This window comes from Lynx rufus, unplaced genomic scaffold (genome assembly GCF_022079265.1).
Source record: "Lynx rufus isolate CCGP_SWC_20201006 ecotype Redwood Valley unplaced genomic scaffold, mLynRuf1.p SCAF_5, whole genome shotgun sequence".
Classification (NCBI taxonomy): domain Eukaryota; kingdom Metazoa; phylum Chordata; class Mammalia; order Carnivora; family Felidae; genus Lynx; species Lynx rufus.
The window spans coordinates 113,737,992-113,754,042 of record NW_025814867.1 but is presented as its reverse complement, the minus strand read 5'-3'; the positions used below and the strand labels follow the sequence as shown (position 1 = coordinate 113,754,042).

The window sequence follows — 16,051 nt, the reverse complement described above, 5'->3', positions numbered from 1 at the left end:
CTACAAGGCTGGCTGAATCTTTATGTACTCCACTCTGTGTGCACTTCATCAACTGGATATGCATCCAGGGCCAAGTGAGATGATGGCAGAGAGAAAAAGGAATGCAATCAATGGGAGTTGACACTACCCTCTCTGAACTACAGTTTTAGTGAATGAAGAGGAGGTTTTCCCTTCTTAGGAATTTTGGCTCCGGTGGACTGTCATTACTGGCCACCATCACCACCACCACCACCACCACCACCACCACATGATTATGTGAGGGATAGGCAGGAGAGAAGGGAAAAAAGAAAGAGAAGCAAAGGAGGATTTCCAGATTTTCACATTCTCTCCTGGACATTAGGATTCGTGTTTCCCACTCCCAAAACCGTGATGAGCAGGCTTGTCCCGGACCTCTGTCTGTGACCTGGTGCCAACTTTTGGTGTTCAGTCCATTGAGTTTAGGCTCCAAGTGTTGGGGGAGGCAGGGGGGAGGGAAGGGGGAGAGGGAGAGAAAGATGGTGAACTCATCACCAACTCAGAAGTACTGCATATTTTGATCTTCTCCAATATACCTGCTTCAACTTACTTTTCAGAGTCCTCAAATATCTGCTAGGTATAGCGTGCTCAGATTTTGTAGATAAGCAAGAGAAAGAGGACACAGTTTGCTTATTCCATCCTTTTCAGAACCCAAAGCCCCTTCCTCTGATTCTTTAGGATAAAAGTTATGTAACCTACAATATAGTTTTGTAGGTATTTTGTTTTTTCTATTTGTTTATTCAAGAGAAAGTCCACTTTAGAAATTTCTTTGATGGAAGTTAGAAATTGGAATTAGTAACAGGGCAATTTTACATACCTCATCTTATGAGGACTTTATGGTAGTCCCCTATAAGGAAGGTTAGACTGAAAATTTTGAAGCACAACCTACAAGTTTGTTACTAATAGATTTGCATTTGGTCTTGAGATTTTCCTTGGATTGTTATTAATAGATTAAAGAAGCAAAATATCCATGGTTATTTACCCTTAGATTTTAGGTTTTTGTTTTCTTTTCTTTTTAGTTTTTAATTCCCCAATCTTTCTTGCCTTCTCTGCTTACATGATAGCAAAATTTAATTTTCATAACTGCAGAACAGCATCTAAGAAAGGAGTGATGATATTCCCTATCCCAGTTTCTTAAATTCATGAATTCTAATGTTTTGAGAAATGATGAAGATCACATATTTTACTGATAAGTCATTCAGGATTATCTAAACTTACAGACTATTGAACACTGATGAGAGAAAGGGAGTCAATTATATTAATATCAGTTTCTGTCACACAAGATGCAATTCAATATTTCATCAAATGGTGAGAACTGCATGATATGCCAACTAGGATTTCTTTTGGTCCTTTGTCTTAGAGTTCTCTGATAATGAAGATAAATCCCCAAAACATTGCTAGCTATGTATAGCCTCACCATTCCTTTTTTAACATAATGTATGTATAAAAACAGTTCGTACATTGCTTGATTTTGTTTTAGCAGAGACATGAATGTGTGTGTGTGTGTGTGTGTGTGTGTGTGTGAGAGAGAGAGAGAGAGAGAGAGAGAGAAAGAAAGTACTTCCAAACTGTATTTTAGGAATAAAAGACAATGAAATTTCAAAAATTTATAAGGGAAATTGCATTGCAGGGTACATACTTCATTAATATTAGTAGTATTTCAGTAACTATACTCATATAGAATGTGCCTTTAATACATGCTTTTTGTAAAAATTATTTTTACCTTATAAGATGTATGAAATCTCTTATTAATTTGAGCAAACATTTACAATTCCTCAAATTATCAACATATTTTTGAAGCAGAAGACTTATGTTTTAACTTAGATTATTTATTATATAATTTTATGAGAATACTTATATATTTTACATTTTATAGATCTACCATTATCAAATTACATTGCATTTATTCTTCTAGCACTGTTGCTATCTTTATAAGTAGGCACATGGAAACATTTAAACAAATATTTCATAAATAATGGCCTGATTGTAATTTGATTATTTTAAACTAAATATACTGTAATTACATGATTAGAAATTTACTAAAGTGTAAACTTAGTTGTTAAGCATAGTTGATTGAACATATCAGTTTACTTCCATTCCCTCAGGATACTTCATTAAAATGAAAAGGGAACATAGAAGTTACAGCAACAAGAACAAAGTAGGGGGATGAAAGGAGTAGAAAATACCTCAAGTGAAAAAGGTCAACAAGTTAACAAAATTACACAAATTAAAATCGAATGGAAGAGTGATGACTCACCTGGCAATAGATTTAGTATGCCTGTCTAATGGTATAGAAGCTACTTTCAGTTTGTGCTGTTCTGTTGGGTATATACCTAGGAGTAGGATTGTTATGTCAAAAGATATATCTATGTTCATCTATTGTAAATACTGCCAAACAGTTTCCCAAAGTGGTAGTACCAATTAAAACTCCTTCAACAACATATGAGAGAGCTCATGTTGCTCCATATCCTCACCAACACTTAGTATCGTGTGTCTTTTTCACCTTAGGCAATCTGGTAGATGGTAGTTGTATTGCATTGTACTTTAAGGTAAGTTTTTCAAGTATGTCTTTGAGAAACTAACTAGGTGAACTTAGGATAAAAACATTATAAAACAGAGAAATACGAAGACAGTTAGAAAAATAATAATTCAAAATGATTAAAACAGTTTGATTTTTACTTGCAACCAAGATTTAGTAACATCTGTTGCCTGAAAGAAGCCTAGAAGACACATAAGATATATGAAAAAAACATTTTAAGACAATATATCAGATTATGAAAGATTGTGATCCCTGAGAGATGGGAAATAAAAAAGATAAAAGAGGAGAGCCGTACAACTATCCCATTTAGTGTCTTGAGAGAGTTTCCAGGCCGTGGTGCAGGGAGGAGGGACCCTGATAGAAGCCAGTAGACTCCTTCTGTGGCTTAAGAAGACAGATCTGAGAGTCCATGTAGACCCAGACAGCTAGATTTCACAAAACAAAGTATGAAAAAGGAGAGTGCTTCCCTAAAAGAGAGCTCCAGAGAGCTGCAGCCATTCCCATGAGTGTTCACCTGAGTTTGCTCATGAGCAAATAAACCAACAAAGGAGGTTAAATGAGATTGTAAAAAGCATGCAGTTATTTAAAAAAGAAGAAGAAGAAGAAGAAAACGGAACAAAGAACAGATGGGACAAATAGGGAAAAAGTAGCAAGATAGACTTAAATCTAGTAATGTCAGTAACTACATTAAATGTAAATACACTAAACATCTCAATTAAAAGAAAGAAGTTGTCAGATTAGAATTAAAAAAAAAAAAACGCATGACCCAGAAAAGTGCTACCTGCAGGACATATACTTTAAATATAAAAATCCAGGGCACCTGGCTGGCTCAGTCAGTAGAACATGTGACTCTTGATCCTTGGGGTTTTAAGTTTGGGACCCACGTTGGGTATAGAGACTACTTAATAATAAAATCTTTAAAATAAATAAAATAAATATAAAAATGCAAATAGGTGAAAATAAAGGGATGCAAGGAAACTTTTGGAGTTGAATGTATATGTTCACTATCTTGGTTGCAGTTAAATATTCATAGTTGTATACATAAGTCAAAATTCATCCATTTGTTCCCTCTACATGTACCTGCAGGTTTTTTCATGTCAAGTACACCATAATAAAACTGTTAAAAATAATATGGTGTGTGTGGGGAGAAGAAGTCTAAAATTTATGTAACAGTGGAAGTTGAGTTTGGAAAAACAGGTGTGAGCTCAACTCTGAAGCAATTTAAATGCTAAACTGAGTTTGGACTTTATGCTAGAGACCAGGTGTTAACAAACATGTTCCGTAAAGGGCCAGGTGGTATACATTTTAGGCTTTGCAGGCCAAGAGTCAAAATCGATGTTACCATGTACCTACGTAATCATTTAAAAATCCATAAGCTAGGGGCGCCTGGGTGGCTCAGTCAGTTGGGCATCCGATTTCGGCTCAGGTCATGATCTCACAGCTTGTGAGTTCGAGCCCCGCATCGGGCTCTGTGCTGACAGTCCAGAGCCTGGAGCTTTCTTTGGATTCTGTGTCTCCCTCTCTCTCTCTGCCCCTCCCCTGTTCAGGTTCTGCCTCTGTCCTTCAAAAATAAATAAACATTAAAAATAATTAAAAAAAAAATCCATAAGCTATTCTTAGCTCACAAGCTTTACCAAACCAAGGGCTAGGACAGATTTGGCCAAAGGGCAATGTTTGCCAACTCCTACTTTTTTGACAATAGACAGCAGCATGGTCATCTCTACGATTTAGTAATGTAACTGGTAGTAACTATGGCACAGATTTGAGCAAGGAGAAAGCAGAGGCAAGCAGATGAGATGAATGCAGTAGTACAAGAAATACAGATTTACATAATAAGGTTATAATATTATGGAAGGAAACTAAAAAATAGAATCATTATAGAACTTCTTTATCCATTCATCTGTTGAAAAGCACTTAGGTTGTTTCTGTATCTTGGCTGTTGTGAATAATGCTGCAATAAATACGAGAGTGCAGTTATCTTTTTGATACCCTGTTTTCATTTCCTTTGGATAAATACTCAGAAGTGGGATTACTGGATCATATGGTAATTCTATTCATTTTTTGAGAAACTATACTGTTTCCCATAGTGGCTTAAATAATTTATGTTCCCATCAACAATGCAGAAGACTTCCTTTTTCTCCACAGCCTCACTAACACTTGTTATTTTTTGTCTCTTTGATAATAGCCATTCTAGCAAATATGAAGTAATATCTCATTATGGTTTTGATTTGCGTTTTTCTGGTGGTTAATGATGTTGAGCATCTTTTCATGTGTCCGTTGGCCATTTGGATGTCTTTTTGGGGGAAATGTCTGTTCAGTTCCTGTAGTCATTTTTTAATCCAATTACTTTTTTGTTGTTGAGTTGCATGTATTCTTTATAAATTTTGAATATTAACATCTTATCAAATAGATGGTTTGCCTTTTCATTTTGTTGCTTGTTTCTTTTGGTGTGCAGAAGCATTTAAGTTTAATGTAGTCCTATTTGTTGATTTTTACTTTTGTTTCTTCTGCTTTTGTTGTCCTATCCAAAAAATCTTTGCTAAAACCAACATCAGGGAGCTTTTCCCTATTATTTCTTCTAGGAGTTTTATAGTTCCAGGTCTTATATTTAATATATCTTTAAGCTATTTCAAGTTAATTTTTGTGAGTGGTGCAAGATAGGGATCCAATTTCATTCTTCTCTTTGTGGTTTCTAGTTTTCCCAATACAATTTATTGAAAATACTATCTTTCCCTATTGCATATTCTTGGTTCCCTTGTTAAAGATTAGTTGACCATATATGAAAGAATTTATTTCTGGTCTCTCTGTTCTGTTCCATTGGTCTGTTTGTATTCTTATGCCAGTAACTTACTGCTTTGATGACTATAGCTTTCATTATAGTTTGGAATCAGGGAGTGTGATGCCTCCAGTTTTGTTTGTTTGTTGGCTGGTTTCCAAATTGCTTTGGCTGTTGGAGGGTTTGTTGTTGTGGTTGTTGTCGTTCCATACAGATTTTAGGATTTTTTTTTCTGTATCTGTGGAAAATGTCATTAGAATTTTGATAGGACTTGCATTGAATACATAAATGACTTTGGGTAGTATGGACATTTTAACAATTAATTCTTCTGATCCATGAACATGGGATATCTTTTCATTTGTGTCTTCTTCAGTTTCTTTCATCAAAGTTTTGTAATTTTCACCATATACATATTTCATGTCTTGGTTGAATTTATTCCAACGTATTTCATTGTTCTTGATGCTATAATGAATGGGATTATTATCTTTCTTTTTATGCACAAAGTCATAAAATGAATAGAAAAATGTACATACAACAATAAGTATAACTGTAATATTGCTAATAAACAGCTCTTACAAATTAATAGAAATATCAAACACATGCAGTACTGACATACATTGGAAAATACTCTTATCTACAGTGGTTTGTTTTTGGAAATGAATTTTACATTCCCTATAAATAGATAAATTAAAAAGTGATAGAGAAGAAGAAAACAATTTAAAAGTTCTTAAGACTTAGGTACTGATATCTCATTTGTAACAGAAATACAAACAAAATCTAGAATCACTAACTGAATGAATATATAGAATGTTTATTACATTTAGAGGTCTAGTAATTTCATACTAGACATTAGTGAATTATTTATTCATTTACTCATTAAATTTTTCAAACCTCTGTAAAAACTAAATATATACTTGAAATATGCTAAGCATTATGGATATATGCCCATGTCTGGCTTGTGGCAGTTACAAGAAATTGAGGTGATAAACATCACAAAGTAGTTACAATCTAATATGATTCAAGCTAAAAGAGAAGTATATGTTGTGTGCCATTACTGCGTACTACATAAAGAGAATGTGACTACCTAGAACAATGGCTTTCTAACATTTTTAACAGCATTATCCATTGTTTTTAAATGAAATATTATATGAAACCTTAATATTAAGGTGAGTAATATTTTAATAATTCAAATGTATTTTTATAACTTCAACGTTTTAAAATTTTTAAAGGAAATTTTTATGTGTATTCAAATGAGAGATAAGTTTGAGAGTGGCAGTACCAATATCCAACTTGTATTTGTATTTTTTGTGGTGATAAAATTTTCAAATTCATGTGGATAATAATTTCAAATGGAAAAGATTTGTTTTGTTTTATAGCCAGCTCATCTGGAGGTATTAGAATAATTAGTTTTGAGTTGCAGTTGAATCACTTTCTATATCTTTACTCATTTATTCCATCTCTTATAGTAAAACAAACAAAAAAACAAAACAAAACAAAACCCTAAATTTTTGGTAAGATGAATTATACTATGATCAGAACATGCACTAAGTAGAAATGTATAATGGTCTGCTCCTGCAGACTCAGTTAACAGAGTACTCACACTCTGTTCAATTCAGTGCAAAAAAAAAGAAAATGTATTGAACACCTACTTTATGATAATCAGTGTTACCAGTCTGTCCTTTAGAGCCTTCAGCCATTACACAAGTACATGTCATGGTGCTGTTGAAAAGAGTAACAGAGGCGCCCCTGGATGGCTCAGTTGGTTAGGCACCTGGCTCTGGTTTTGGCTCAGGTCATGATTTCACAGTTTGTGAGTTCGAGCCCAGCATGGAGCTCTGCCCTGATAGCATTGAACCTGCTTGGGATTCTCTCTCTTTCCTTCTCTCTATTCCTCCCCGCTCATATGTGCCCTTCCTCATTCTCTCTCCTCTCTCTCTGTCTCAAAAGAAATAAAAAACAAAAGAGGTAACAGGATGGTTAACCCTCAAGCTGGATCCAGGGTTAATTATATATTATTTACATATATTATATTATATATTATGTTAGGGGTTAATTATATATTATTTACATAGTCTAAATTTTGACAGGCTTAGAGAAATACTTTAATGATATGGTGTTTTTATTGATTAGTGACATAGTATTAATTTATCAGCTAGTTAGAGAATAGACTGTGGTTAATATTTATTATGTATCACCGCTTAGAGCTTCATTGATAGTGAATAACCAAATTTTTAATAGTAATTTTACTGTACAGAATTGATCATGTTACTTCTATAGAATTGCTAGGTAATTTATGATAAATGTTATTATAAAGGGAAACATTAACTATCCAAAATAATCCATTTACAGCAAATGCGTGTGTGTGTGCATGTACATGCACATCTTGTGGTTTATGCCCTCCTAGAGGATGAGTCACTGGTGCATAGTATACTACTGGTATAAGTTGAATTGCAGTCATTTAGATCTGTAGGAATATTCATCAAAATGTACCTAGAGAAAGACACATAGTTATTTTGGGGGGAATTCATTAAATTTACCTAAAAAAAATAAGTGGCATTTTTTCTTTCTCTCCTGAATATATAAGCGGAAACCTTATTAAGAGATTATTGTTAAGATTCTTGTGTATTTCTAAAAAGAGGATTTTGTGAAAATGAATTGGATTAAAAAAAGTTTTTAAAACATTTTTAAAAAACATAATACATTATTCTTACTTTATTTTGTTTAGCAGTGTTTGTATATAAATATTTTAATGTTTAATTTTGAAAGATCACAAGCAGGGAAGGGCCAGAGAGAGGGGTACAGAAGATCCGAAGGGACTCTGTGCTGACAGCAGAGAGCCCGATGTGGGGCTTGAACTCATAAACCGCAATATCATGACCTGAGCCTAAGCTGGAGGCTCAACCGGCTGAACCACCCAGGTGCCCCTAACAGTGTTAATTTAGAAACTAATCGGCTGTGGTTTGTTTGAGACCAGAAACAGCTAAGACTACCCGCTCCTCCTTCAGGACCTTGGCTGCATACCTAGCATAGAATCCTTTTTTTAGAGCCTCCATTCCTGTGAACATGTACACTGTAAACGACAACATGGATTTAATAAGCAAAGAGCAAATGAGGTCCAATAAAACATTTCATCACATAGTGATTTTTTTTTAATTTACTTATTTGAGGGCACCTGGGTGGCTCAGTCGGTTGAGCGTCTGACTTTAGCTCAGGTCATGATCTCACAGTCCGTGAGTTCGAGCCCCACATTGGGCTCTGTGCTGACAGCTTGGAGCCTTGAGCCTGCTTCACATTCTGTGTCTCCCCGTCTCTCGGCCCCTCCCCTGCTTGTGCTCTGTCTCTCTCTGTCTCTGAATAATAAATAAATGTAAAAAATTTTTTTAATTTACTTATTTCCTTACATTTTCATGGTTCTTGCCATATGTGTATAGTACATATACTTTATTTACTTAATATTTTGTCTACCTACTTTAGAAATTAGTTCAAAATTTTTAAATGAATGTATTTCAGTATAATAAACAGAAAAAATTTTTGCCATAAAAAATAAAAACAAACATGGGACGACTGGGTGGCTCAGTCGGTTAAGTGTCCGACTTCGGCTCAGGTCATGATCTCACAGTTCATGGGTTCGAGCCCCACATCGGGCTCTGTGCTGACAGCTCAGAGCCTGGAGCCTGCTTCACATTCTGTGTCTCCCTCTCTCTCTGCCCCTTCCCTGCTCATGCTGTGTCTCTCTGTCTCAAAAATAAATAAACATTAAAAAAATTAAAAAAAATAAACACAAACATGATAAAAATAAAACAATGTTATCAAACTATAGGTAGATCTTGCTAAACTCTGAACATAAGGCCAGCTTTCCTTTTGTTAAAAAAATAAAAAGCACCAATAGGGCACGTGTTAAGATATACCATCACCACACTAGGACTTTTTCCTTTAGTACTCAGAAGGACTGAAGAAGAAACAGAATGCAAATACATTTTCAACAGTGTGATTCAATGTTATTTAATGCTATCTCCGAGAACTACACAAAATCATTTCCCTTACTGCCAGTTTAAGGGCATCCCTATGCTCTGGTAGACAATTTATTTTGTATATGTTTGTTTCAGGTATGCTTTCTAAAATTAGCATCCTGAGCTGAAATGTGAAGTTACCATTATATTACTAATTTTGAATAACTGATTTCATTAAATGTTGCCATATATTGAGTCTTCTGTATATGTGTGACCCAGAACTCTGCGATTAAAGTGTGTATAAATTAAAATATGTTGTACATGTGCAAATGAACTCTAGAAATAATAACAAAAATTATTTTTCCTGTTTTTACAGCTTGCAGACCAGGATTCTATAAAGCATTTGCTGGGAACACAAAATGTTCTAAGTGCCCTCCACACAGTTTAACTTACATGGAAGCAACTTCTGTCTGTCAGTGTGAAAAAGGTTACTTCCGAGCTGAAAAAGACCCACCTTCCATGGCATGTACCAGTAAGTCTACACATTTTGCATTTGGAAATCCTGTTTTCAACCCTTTTGGTCCCTTTATTCTAAATTGTTTTTTAAAAAGATATACAAAATCCTGTAGCAACAGTGTTTTTTGTCTTTGATAGCAATGAAGAAGAAAGTTTCTCGTTCTTCTCAGGATAATTGCTTTTCATCTGCCTGCACAGAAAGTGTTTATTCCTCAGAATTCACGTTGACCCATGACATGCAAATCCCAGCGCTGGTCTGAGACCCTGAAAATTTTCCCGAACCTTAGTCTGTCCTTAGGAGGTTAAAGCAGTTTAAGGGTACCCAAGAATTTATAAGCAAAACTTGTTCTTTGCTTCACCCTTATCCATTTTAAGGCACATCAATTTAGGACCATCAAGTTTACTATGTGTGTTGGGGAGCGGTGGGGCTTTCAGACAGAACTTTTAAAGTCATTGTGCTATTGTTTTGCAGAAAAGTTCTAGTTTTCCTTGACATTTGTCTTTAAGGGAAGGTATTTTTTTGGTTTGTCCACATTTCACCTCTCACATTCTCTCCAGTTTTGGGGTCGAAACCAATAGAATATTAAATTTAAATGTGAAGGTTATTTTAATGCATGCACTGAGAGTTTTAAATTATTTGTACTCTTTTATTATAAAGTATTGTGAAATATAGTTTACATTTAAAAAGTAAAATGAAGCCTATTAATGCATTGCTAAGCTATGCAAAAGTAAAATGTCACCTCTTAGATAGCTATAAAAGTCTTGTTAAATACATAAATAAGATATTATAGTGAAAATTTGCCCTTCTGTTTGATGAATTGGTGCCAAACTATTGCTTATCTTATGCAATTCCATAAAGGCAAAAATAGATTGAGAATTATATAATGTTAAATATCCCTTAGAGACGATGGTGATGTCCCATTTCTTTTAACTGATGCAGTTTGTAGATTTATCTTCATTACTACAGACTTTAATATAAAATATTTGTGTAGAGCCCATTTAATAAAAATGTAACACATTCATTAGCAGATGTAAATTTTGCCTTCTGATTGTGAATACTGAGTGACCATTTTCTTCAGAAAATTGTAGCCTGGGAGATTACTACTTGGCATTTTTTCATTGGAATATATTTTAACTTAATAAATAGGAAGAGGAAAATTCAAAATATATTTTTCTTATCTAATTATGGAAATAGTTTTTAGTAGGAAAATCTTGCTGTTACTATAGACAAAAAACCTCCTTGCAAGGTTACTGTATATTATTATATTGTGGACAGCATACTTCAACTTAGGTAAATGGTGGTATTTCATATGGGTACAGTACTGCTAGGCAAGTATTTCTCAAAACGTGTATTGGAAACTGGGTGGAATTTTGTAGGTGAGTGATAGAGGATAATTTTTCTTTTTATTCTTAGGAGGCCATAAATAGACAATTGACAAATTGAAGGAATACCCTTCAGTAAGGTAGCAGGGTAGACTTGCAGTCTTTGGAGTCAGAGTCTGGTTAAAGAAATAAATATTGGATGCAACATGGTCTATGAAGCTGATAAACAAGTCAGTCATTGAATCGGAGATGTGTACTTATCAGCTTTGTGTTTATGTTTTTAAGGGTTATTTCTTTTAAAGATATTTCCTTTTTTATCCTTGGTATATAAATTATGTTTATATGTTTTTCTCTTTTTATATTTTGTATGTTTTAATTTCATTTGAATCAGCAGATATCATTTGCCAGGGAACTGTAATTGTCTGATCTTTTGCCATCTTTATTAATGTCTTGTTCATGATGGATTTATTTTATTTTATTTCATTTCATTTCAGTTCCTTTCATTTCATTTCATTTCATTTTAATTCCAGTATAGTTAACATACAGTGTTACATTAGTTTTAGGGGTGCAATATAGTGATTCCACAATGTCATACATCACTCGGCACTCATTGTGACAATGCTAGTCACAGCTATCCAAGCGGAAGCAGAGAAAGGTTTGATACTGGTTATTGTTGGGCAGAGTTTTAGAGAATGGCATAGAGGTTGGCATCAAAAATTGAAAGAGAAGACCCTCCTAAAAGAGGTGAAAGCTTTAGTCAGATCTCCCTAGTCAAGCCCTAGGAGGCTCCCCTCTCAAGGCTTCTCTGTGTTACTTCCTTAAGGACTTCTGTGTGATGTTATAACAAAGACTTAGCATAGTGTATTTAAGCTCACCATCTTTGAGTCACATTATCTGTGCATGATTCTCGGTGTTGGTACATCGTGACTATGTAACCTTGGGCAAATTCTCTTCGCCTCAGTTATCTCATGCATAGTGATAATAACAGTACTGTTATTAATAACAGTATGTAACTCATTCTGTAGTTACAATGATTAAATAAGTTAATAGCTGAAAAGTGCTAAGAACAATACCTAGCACATAGTAGGTGCTACATACATGTTTGTTTAGCACAGAAAGCTGTTCTTTTACAGTTCATTTTGAAATAGGTTTTGATCAGCTAGTATTCAAACTATTACACAGTTTATGGTTGATACTACTATACTAGGCTCATGGATTCCATCATCTGCATTCCTACAAACTGAAAATATGTATCTGCTGAATTCTTGACCTTTTCACAAAATACATTAAGTCCTGTACCTCCATTGCCTATCTAATAGGCAGGTTTTCTGAAATACAGTCTGACTAGTGTGAGAGACCCTAACAGTTATTACAATATATACAGAAAAGGTAAGGAGCATAAACTCCAAAGTATTATTACTCCTAAATATCATAAACTTAGATTGTGAGGGAAGAAAAATCAGAAAATGACAAGGCAGGAGGTCATTGAAAATCAGACTTAAGAGGACCAGGATAAGTTCACTGAGATCTAGAACATTTGAGGCCAAGAATCAAGCAATCAGCCTTTCCTATCTTTCATTAATCACAAACAATAGCCACATTTTAATAGATACTTGCTTTCTTAACTGCTATATCATGTATCTATGAATTAGACATTCTTTATCACCTTTGTTCCAGTAGTGTATTATCTAAAGGGCAGAATTTGGGTTAGTTAAGCAGTCAGTGCCATCACTTTCTGGGATTTTTGTCAGTCTTAGCATTTGAAACTGCATTCAGAGAATTTTTTAGGGATTTAAAAGGAGGCATATTTTCCCTTAGTATCAGAGGCATAGAGATTTTAAATGTATGAGTTTAAAAGAAAGTGAAGGACTGAAATGTTGGAAATGATAAACCAGGACATTTGGCTAGTAAATGGCCTACTAGGGAAAGATTTTATATATACGTATAGTATGTGATCATATAATTGATACGATTTTAAGGACTGTAAGAAGTCTTCCACTGCTCCTTAGTGCCATCATCAAAACTGTAACAGCAACCCTTAAAAATGTAATTTCACCATTAAGAGCTTTTATGATTTCTTTGCATTTTCAATGTAGAGATAGGTATCTTTTTATTTCATAATCTTGAGACACATCACATGTAAGATTTATTCACATAAAAAGTTGTATTAAGATTTTATTCTTTTAGAGCAGTTTGAGATTCACAACAAAACTAAGAGAAAATGTAGAAATTTCCCATAAATTTCCCTGCTCCCAGATATGCATAGCATCCCCTATTATCAGCATCTTCTACCAAAATGGTACATTTCTACAATTGATGAACCTACATTGACATATCCTAATCACGTAAAGTCTACAGTTTACATTAGAGTTCACTCTTGGTGTCATACATTCTATGGGTTTGGAAAATGTGTAAGGGCATGTATCCATCATTGAAGTATCTTACAGACTATTTTCAATGCCCTAAAACACCTCCGTGCCCCACCTATCCATACCTTCTACCCCCTAACTTCTGGATACCACTTATCTTTTTACTGTCTCCATACCTTTTGCCTTTTCCAGAATGTCATATAGTTGGAATCATACAGTATGGCTTCTTTCACTTAGTAATATGCATTTAAGATTCCTCCATGTCTTCCATGGCCAGATGGCTCATTTCTTTTTAGTGCTGAATAATATTCCATTGTCTGGATGTGACATAGTTTACTTACTTATTTACTTCCTGCAGGACAACTTGGTTGCTTCCCAGTTTTGACAGTTATGAATAAGCTGCTGTAAATGTGCATGTGGAGGTTTTTGTGTGGACATAAGTTTTCACTTTAGGGTAGATACTAAGGAGTGTGATTGCTGGGTTATATGGTAGGAGTATGTTTAATTTTGTTAAGAAACTACCAAACCACCATTTTGTATTCCTACCAATAAAGAATGAGAGTTCCTGATGCTCCACATCCTTGCCATCATTTGGTGATGTCAGTATTCTGGACTTTGACCATTTCTAATAGGTGTATAGTAGAATCTCATTGTTTTAATTTGTATTTTTTCCCTGTTGACATGTAATGTGGAGCGCCTTTTCATATGCTTTTCGTCATCCATCTATCTTCTTTGAAGTGGTTTCCCCATAAACAAGTGGTTACAATGAAAAAAAATGATGCCTTATATTCAAAGTTAATTCTTCCAATGGTGGTGGGCAGGAGAGTGACCTAATCCTCAACCTATTGGACATGGCTATTGTAGTTTCCTTCTTTGCCATTTAGTTTCCACTAACTCCTTCCTCACAACCTATATTTGAATTTCTATCATTAAAAGAATACTCCAAGTCTGAAATTTTTTCTCCACAAAAAATATAATCTTGTTAAAGCAGGTTTTATTGGCTATGGTTACTTCTCCATTTTTTATTTGCTTTTTACTCTACTGTATTAAGATTTTTGCTCTTCACTCTAGGAGAGCAATTAGATTTTTTCCCTACCACTTCACGTAAAATATGTAAGAAAAATTCACCAATTATCTTTGCCATTTTGTTTAAGTAATGTTTTTGTCCTGCCATTCATGGTATTTAACTCTGTTGTTTGAAACTCTCTGTTTCCTTTTATTCTAGGACCTGCTCACCCTTCCAATTTTCTCACCATTGTATTTGTCACCATTGATAGTTTCTCTTCTTTTCCTTACCTGTTAAATATTAATTTTCCTCATGTTCCTTTATTTGCTTTCTTATCTTTTCAATGTGCTCATTCTCATGACTTCAAATACTACCTTTAAATGGATGGTGCCTATATTTTTATTCATATCCTAGTCTTTTCTCCTAAGTCCAAAGTTATCTAGCGAACTAATTGTGGGATTTGACAACCTATATGTCCTATAGAAACCTGCCCAAATGTCTGACCTTACATAATACCATATTCCTTTTGGTTATTGATCTCATGGTCCAAGATTCTGAGCTTGTTCTCATCCTTGGTGCCAGCAGTTTCTTTTACTTGAAATACTCTCCCTCAAACTCTTCTTATGGCTGTTTTGTTTTTGTCATTCAGGCTCAAATACCAGCTCTTGGGACAAACACTTCCTGACCAACCATTCAAAAATAGAATTCCTCCCAGTACTCTTTTTAATGTCACTTTTTTTTAAAGATTAAAAAAATTTTTTTTTATTTATTTTTGAGAGAGAGAGAGAGACAGAGAAAGCATGTGGGAGGGACAGAAATAGAGGGAGAAGGAGAATCCCAAGCAGATTCTGTACCATCAGCCCAGAGCTCGATGTGGGGCTTGAACTTATGAACCACGAGATCATGACCTGAGTCAAAATCAAGAGTTGGATGCTTAACCAACTGAGCCACCCAGGCTCCCCTGTGACTTTTTATTTTTTATGGATTATAACAGTCTTTGAAATTTCTGATTTATTTGTGCACTTCCTTGTTTATTGTTATTCTAGCCCCACTAGACTATAAGACCCATGAGATCACGGATGTTCTTTCTCTCCTATTCTCTAGCACTAATAATAGTATGTAGGCACTAGGCACTAGGTTCTAAAATTTATTTAGAATTCATTTGTTTGTTGAAGGAGTAGACTAATAATTTCAAGCTCAACCTGCAAAAGTCAGTTTCCTGCTTTGTCTCTCAGCCTTCTCATCCACCCCAGCTTTATGTCCTTGTCCTGGGGAATCCTCATCTGCCCATGCATCTAAACCAGAAAGCTTGGAATCATAATTCTTGCCCAGACTTTAACATGTCCCATCAATGTTATAGACACAAGTACTATCAGTTCTGCCTCTTAGCATTTCTTCAGTCAATTCCTTCCAGTTAGTTCCTGGCCCTATCCTTTTAGTTGAGGGCTTCAACTCACCCTTGGGCTAATTTAATAATATCCTGGCTAGTCCCCTTCCTTTAGTCTTTTATACCTCCAAATATTCCAAACTATTAGAAACAAAAATAAACCTTGATTG

At 34.6% G+C, this 16,051-nt stretch overlaps 1 protein-coding gene across 2 annotated transcripts in view; it reads left to right on the top strand.

Moving 5' to 3' along the window:
* EPHA6 (EPH receptor A6) overlaps positions 1 to 16,051 on the top strand; it is an 884,276-nt gene that overhangs the window by 369,262 nt on the left and 498,963 nt on the right. For both annotated transcript variants that reach the window (XM_047099574.1, XM_047099573.1), the window contains exon 4: positions 9,657 to 9,812. In XM_047099574.1, the coding sequence (XP_046955530.1) occupies positions 9,657 to 9,812 (156 nt within the window). The remainder of the gene's footprint in view (positions 1 to 9,656; positions 9,813 to 16,051) is intronic.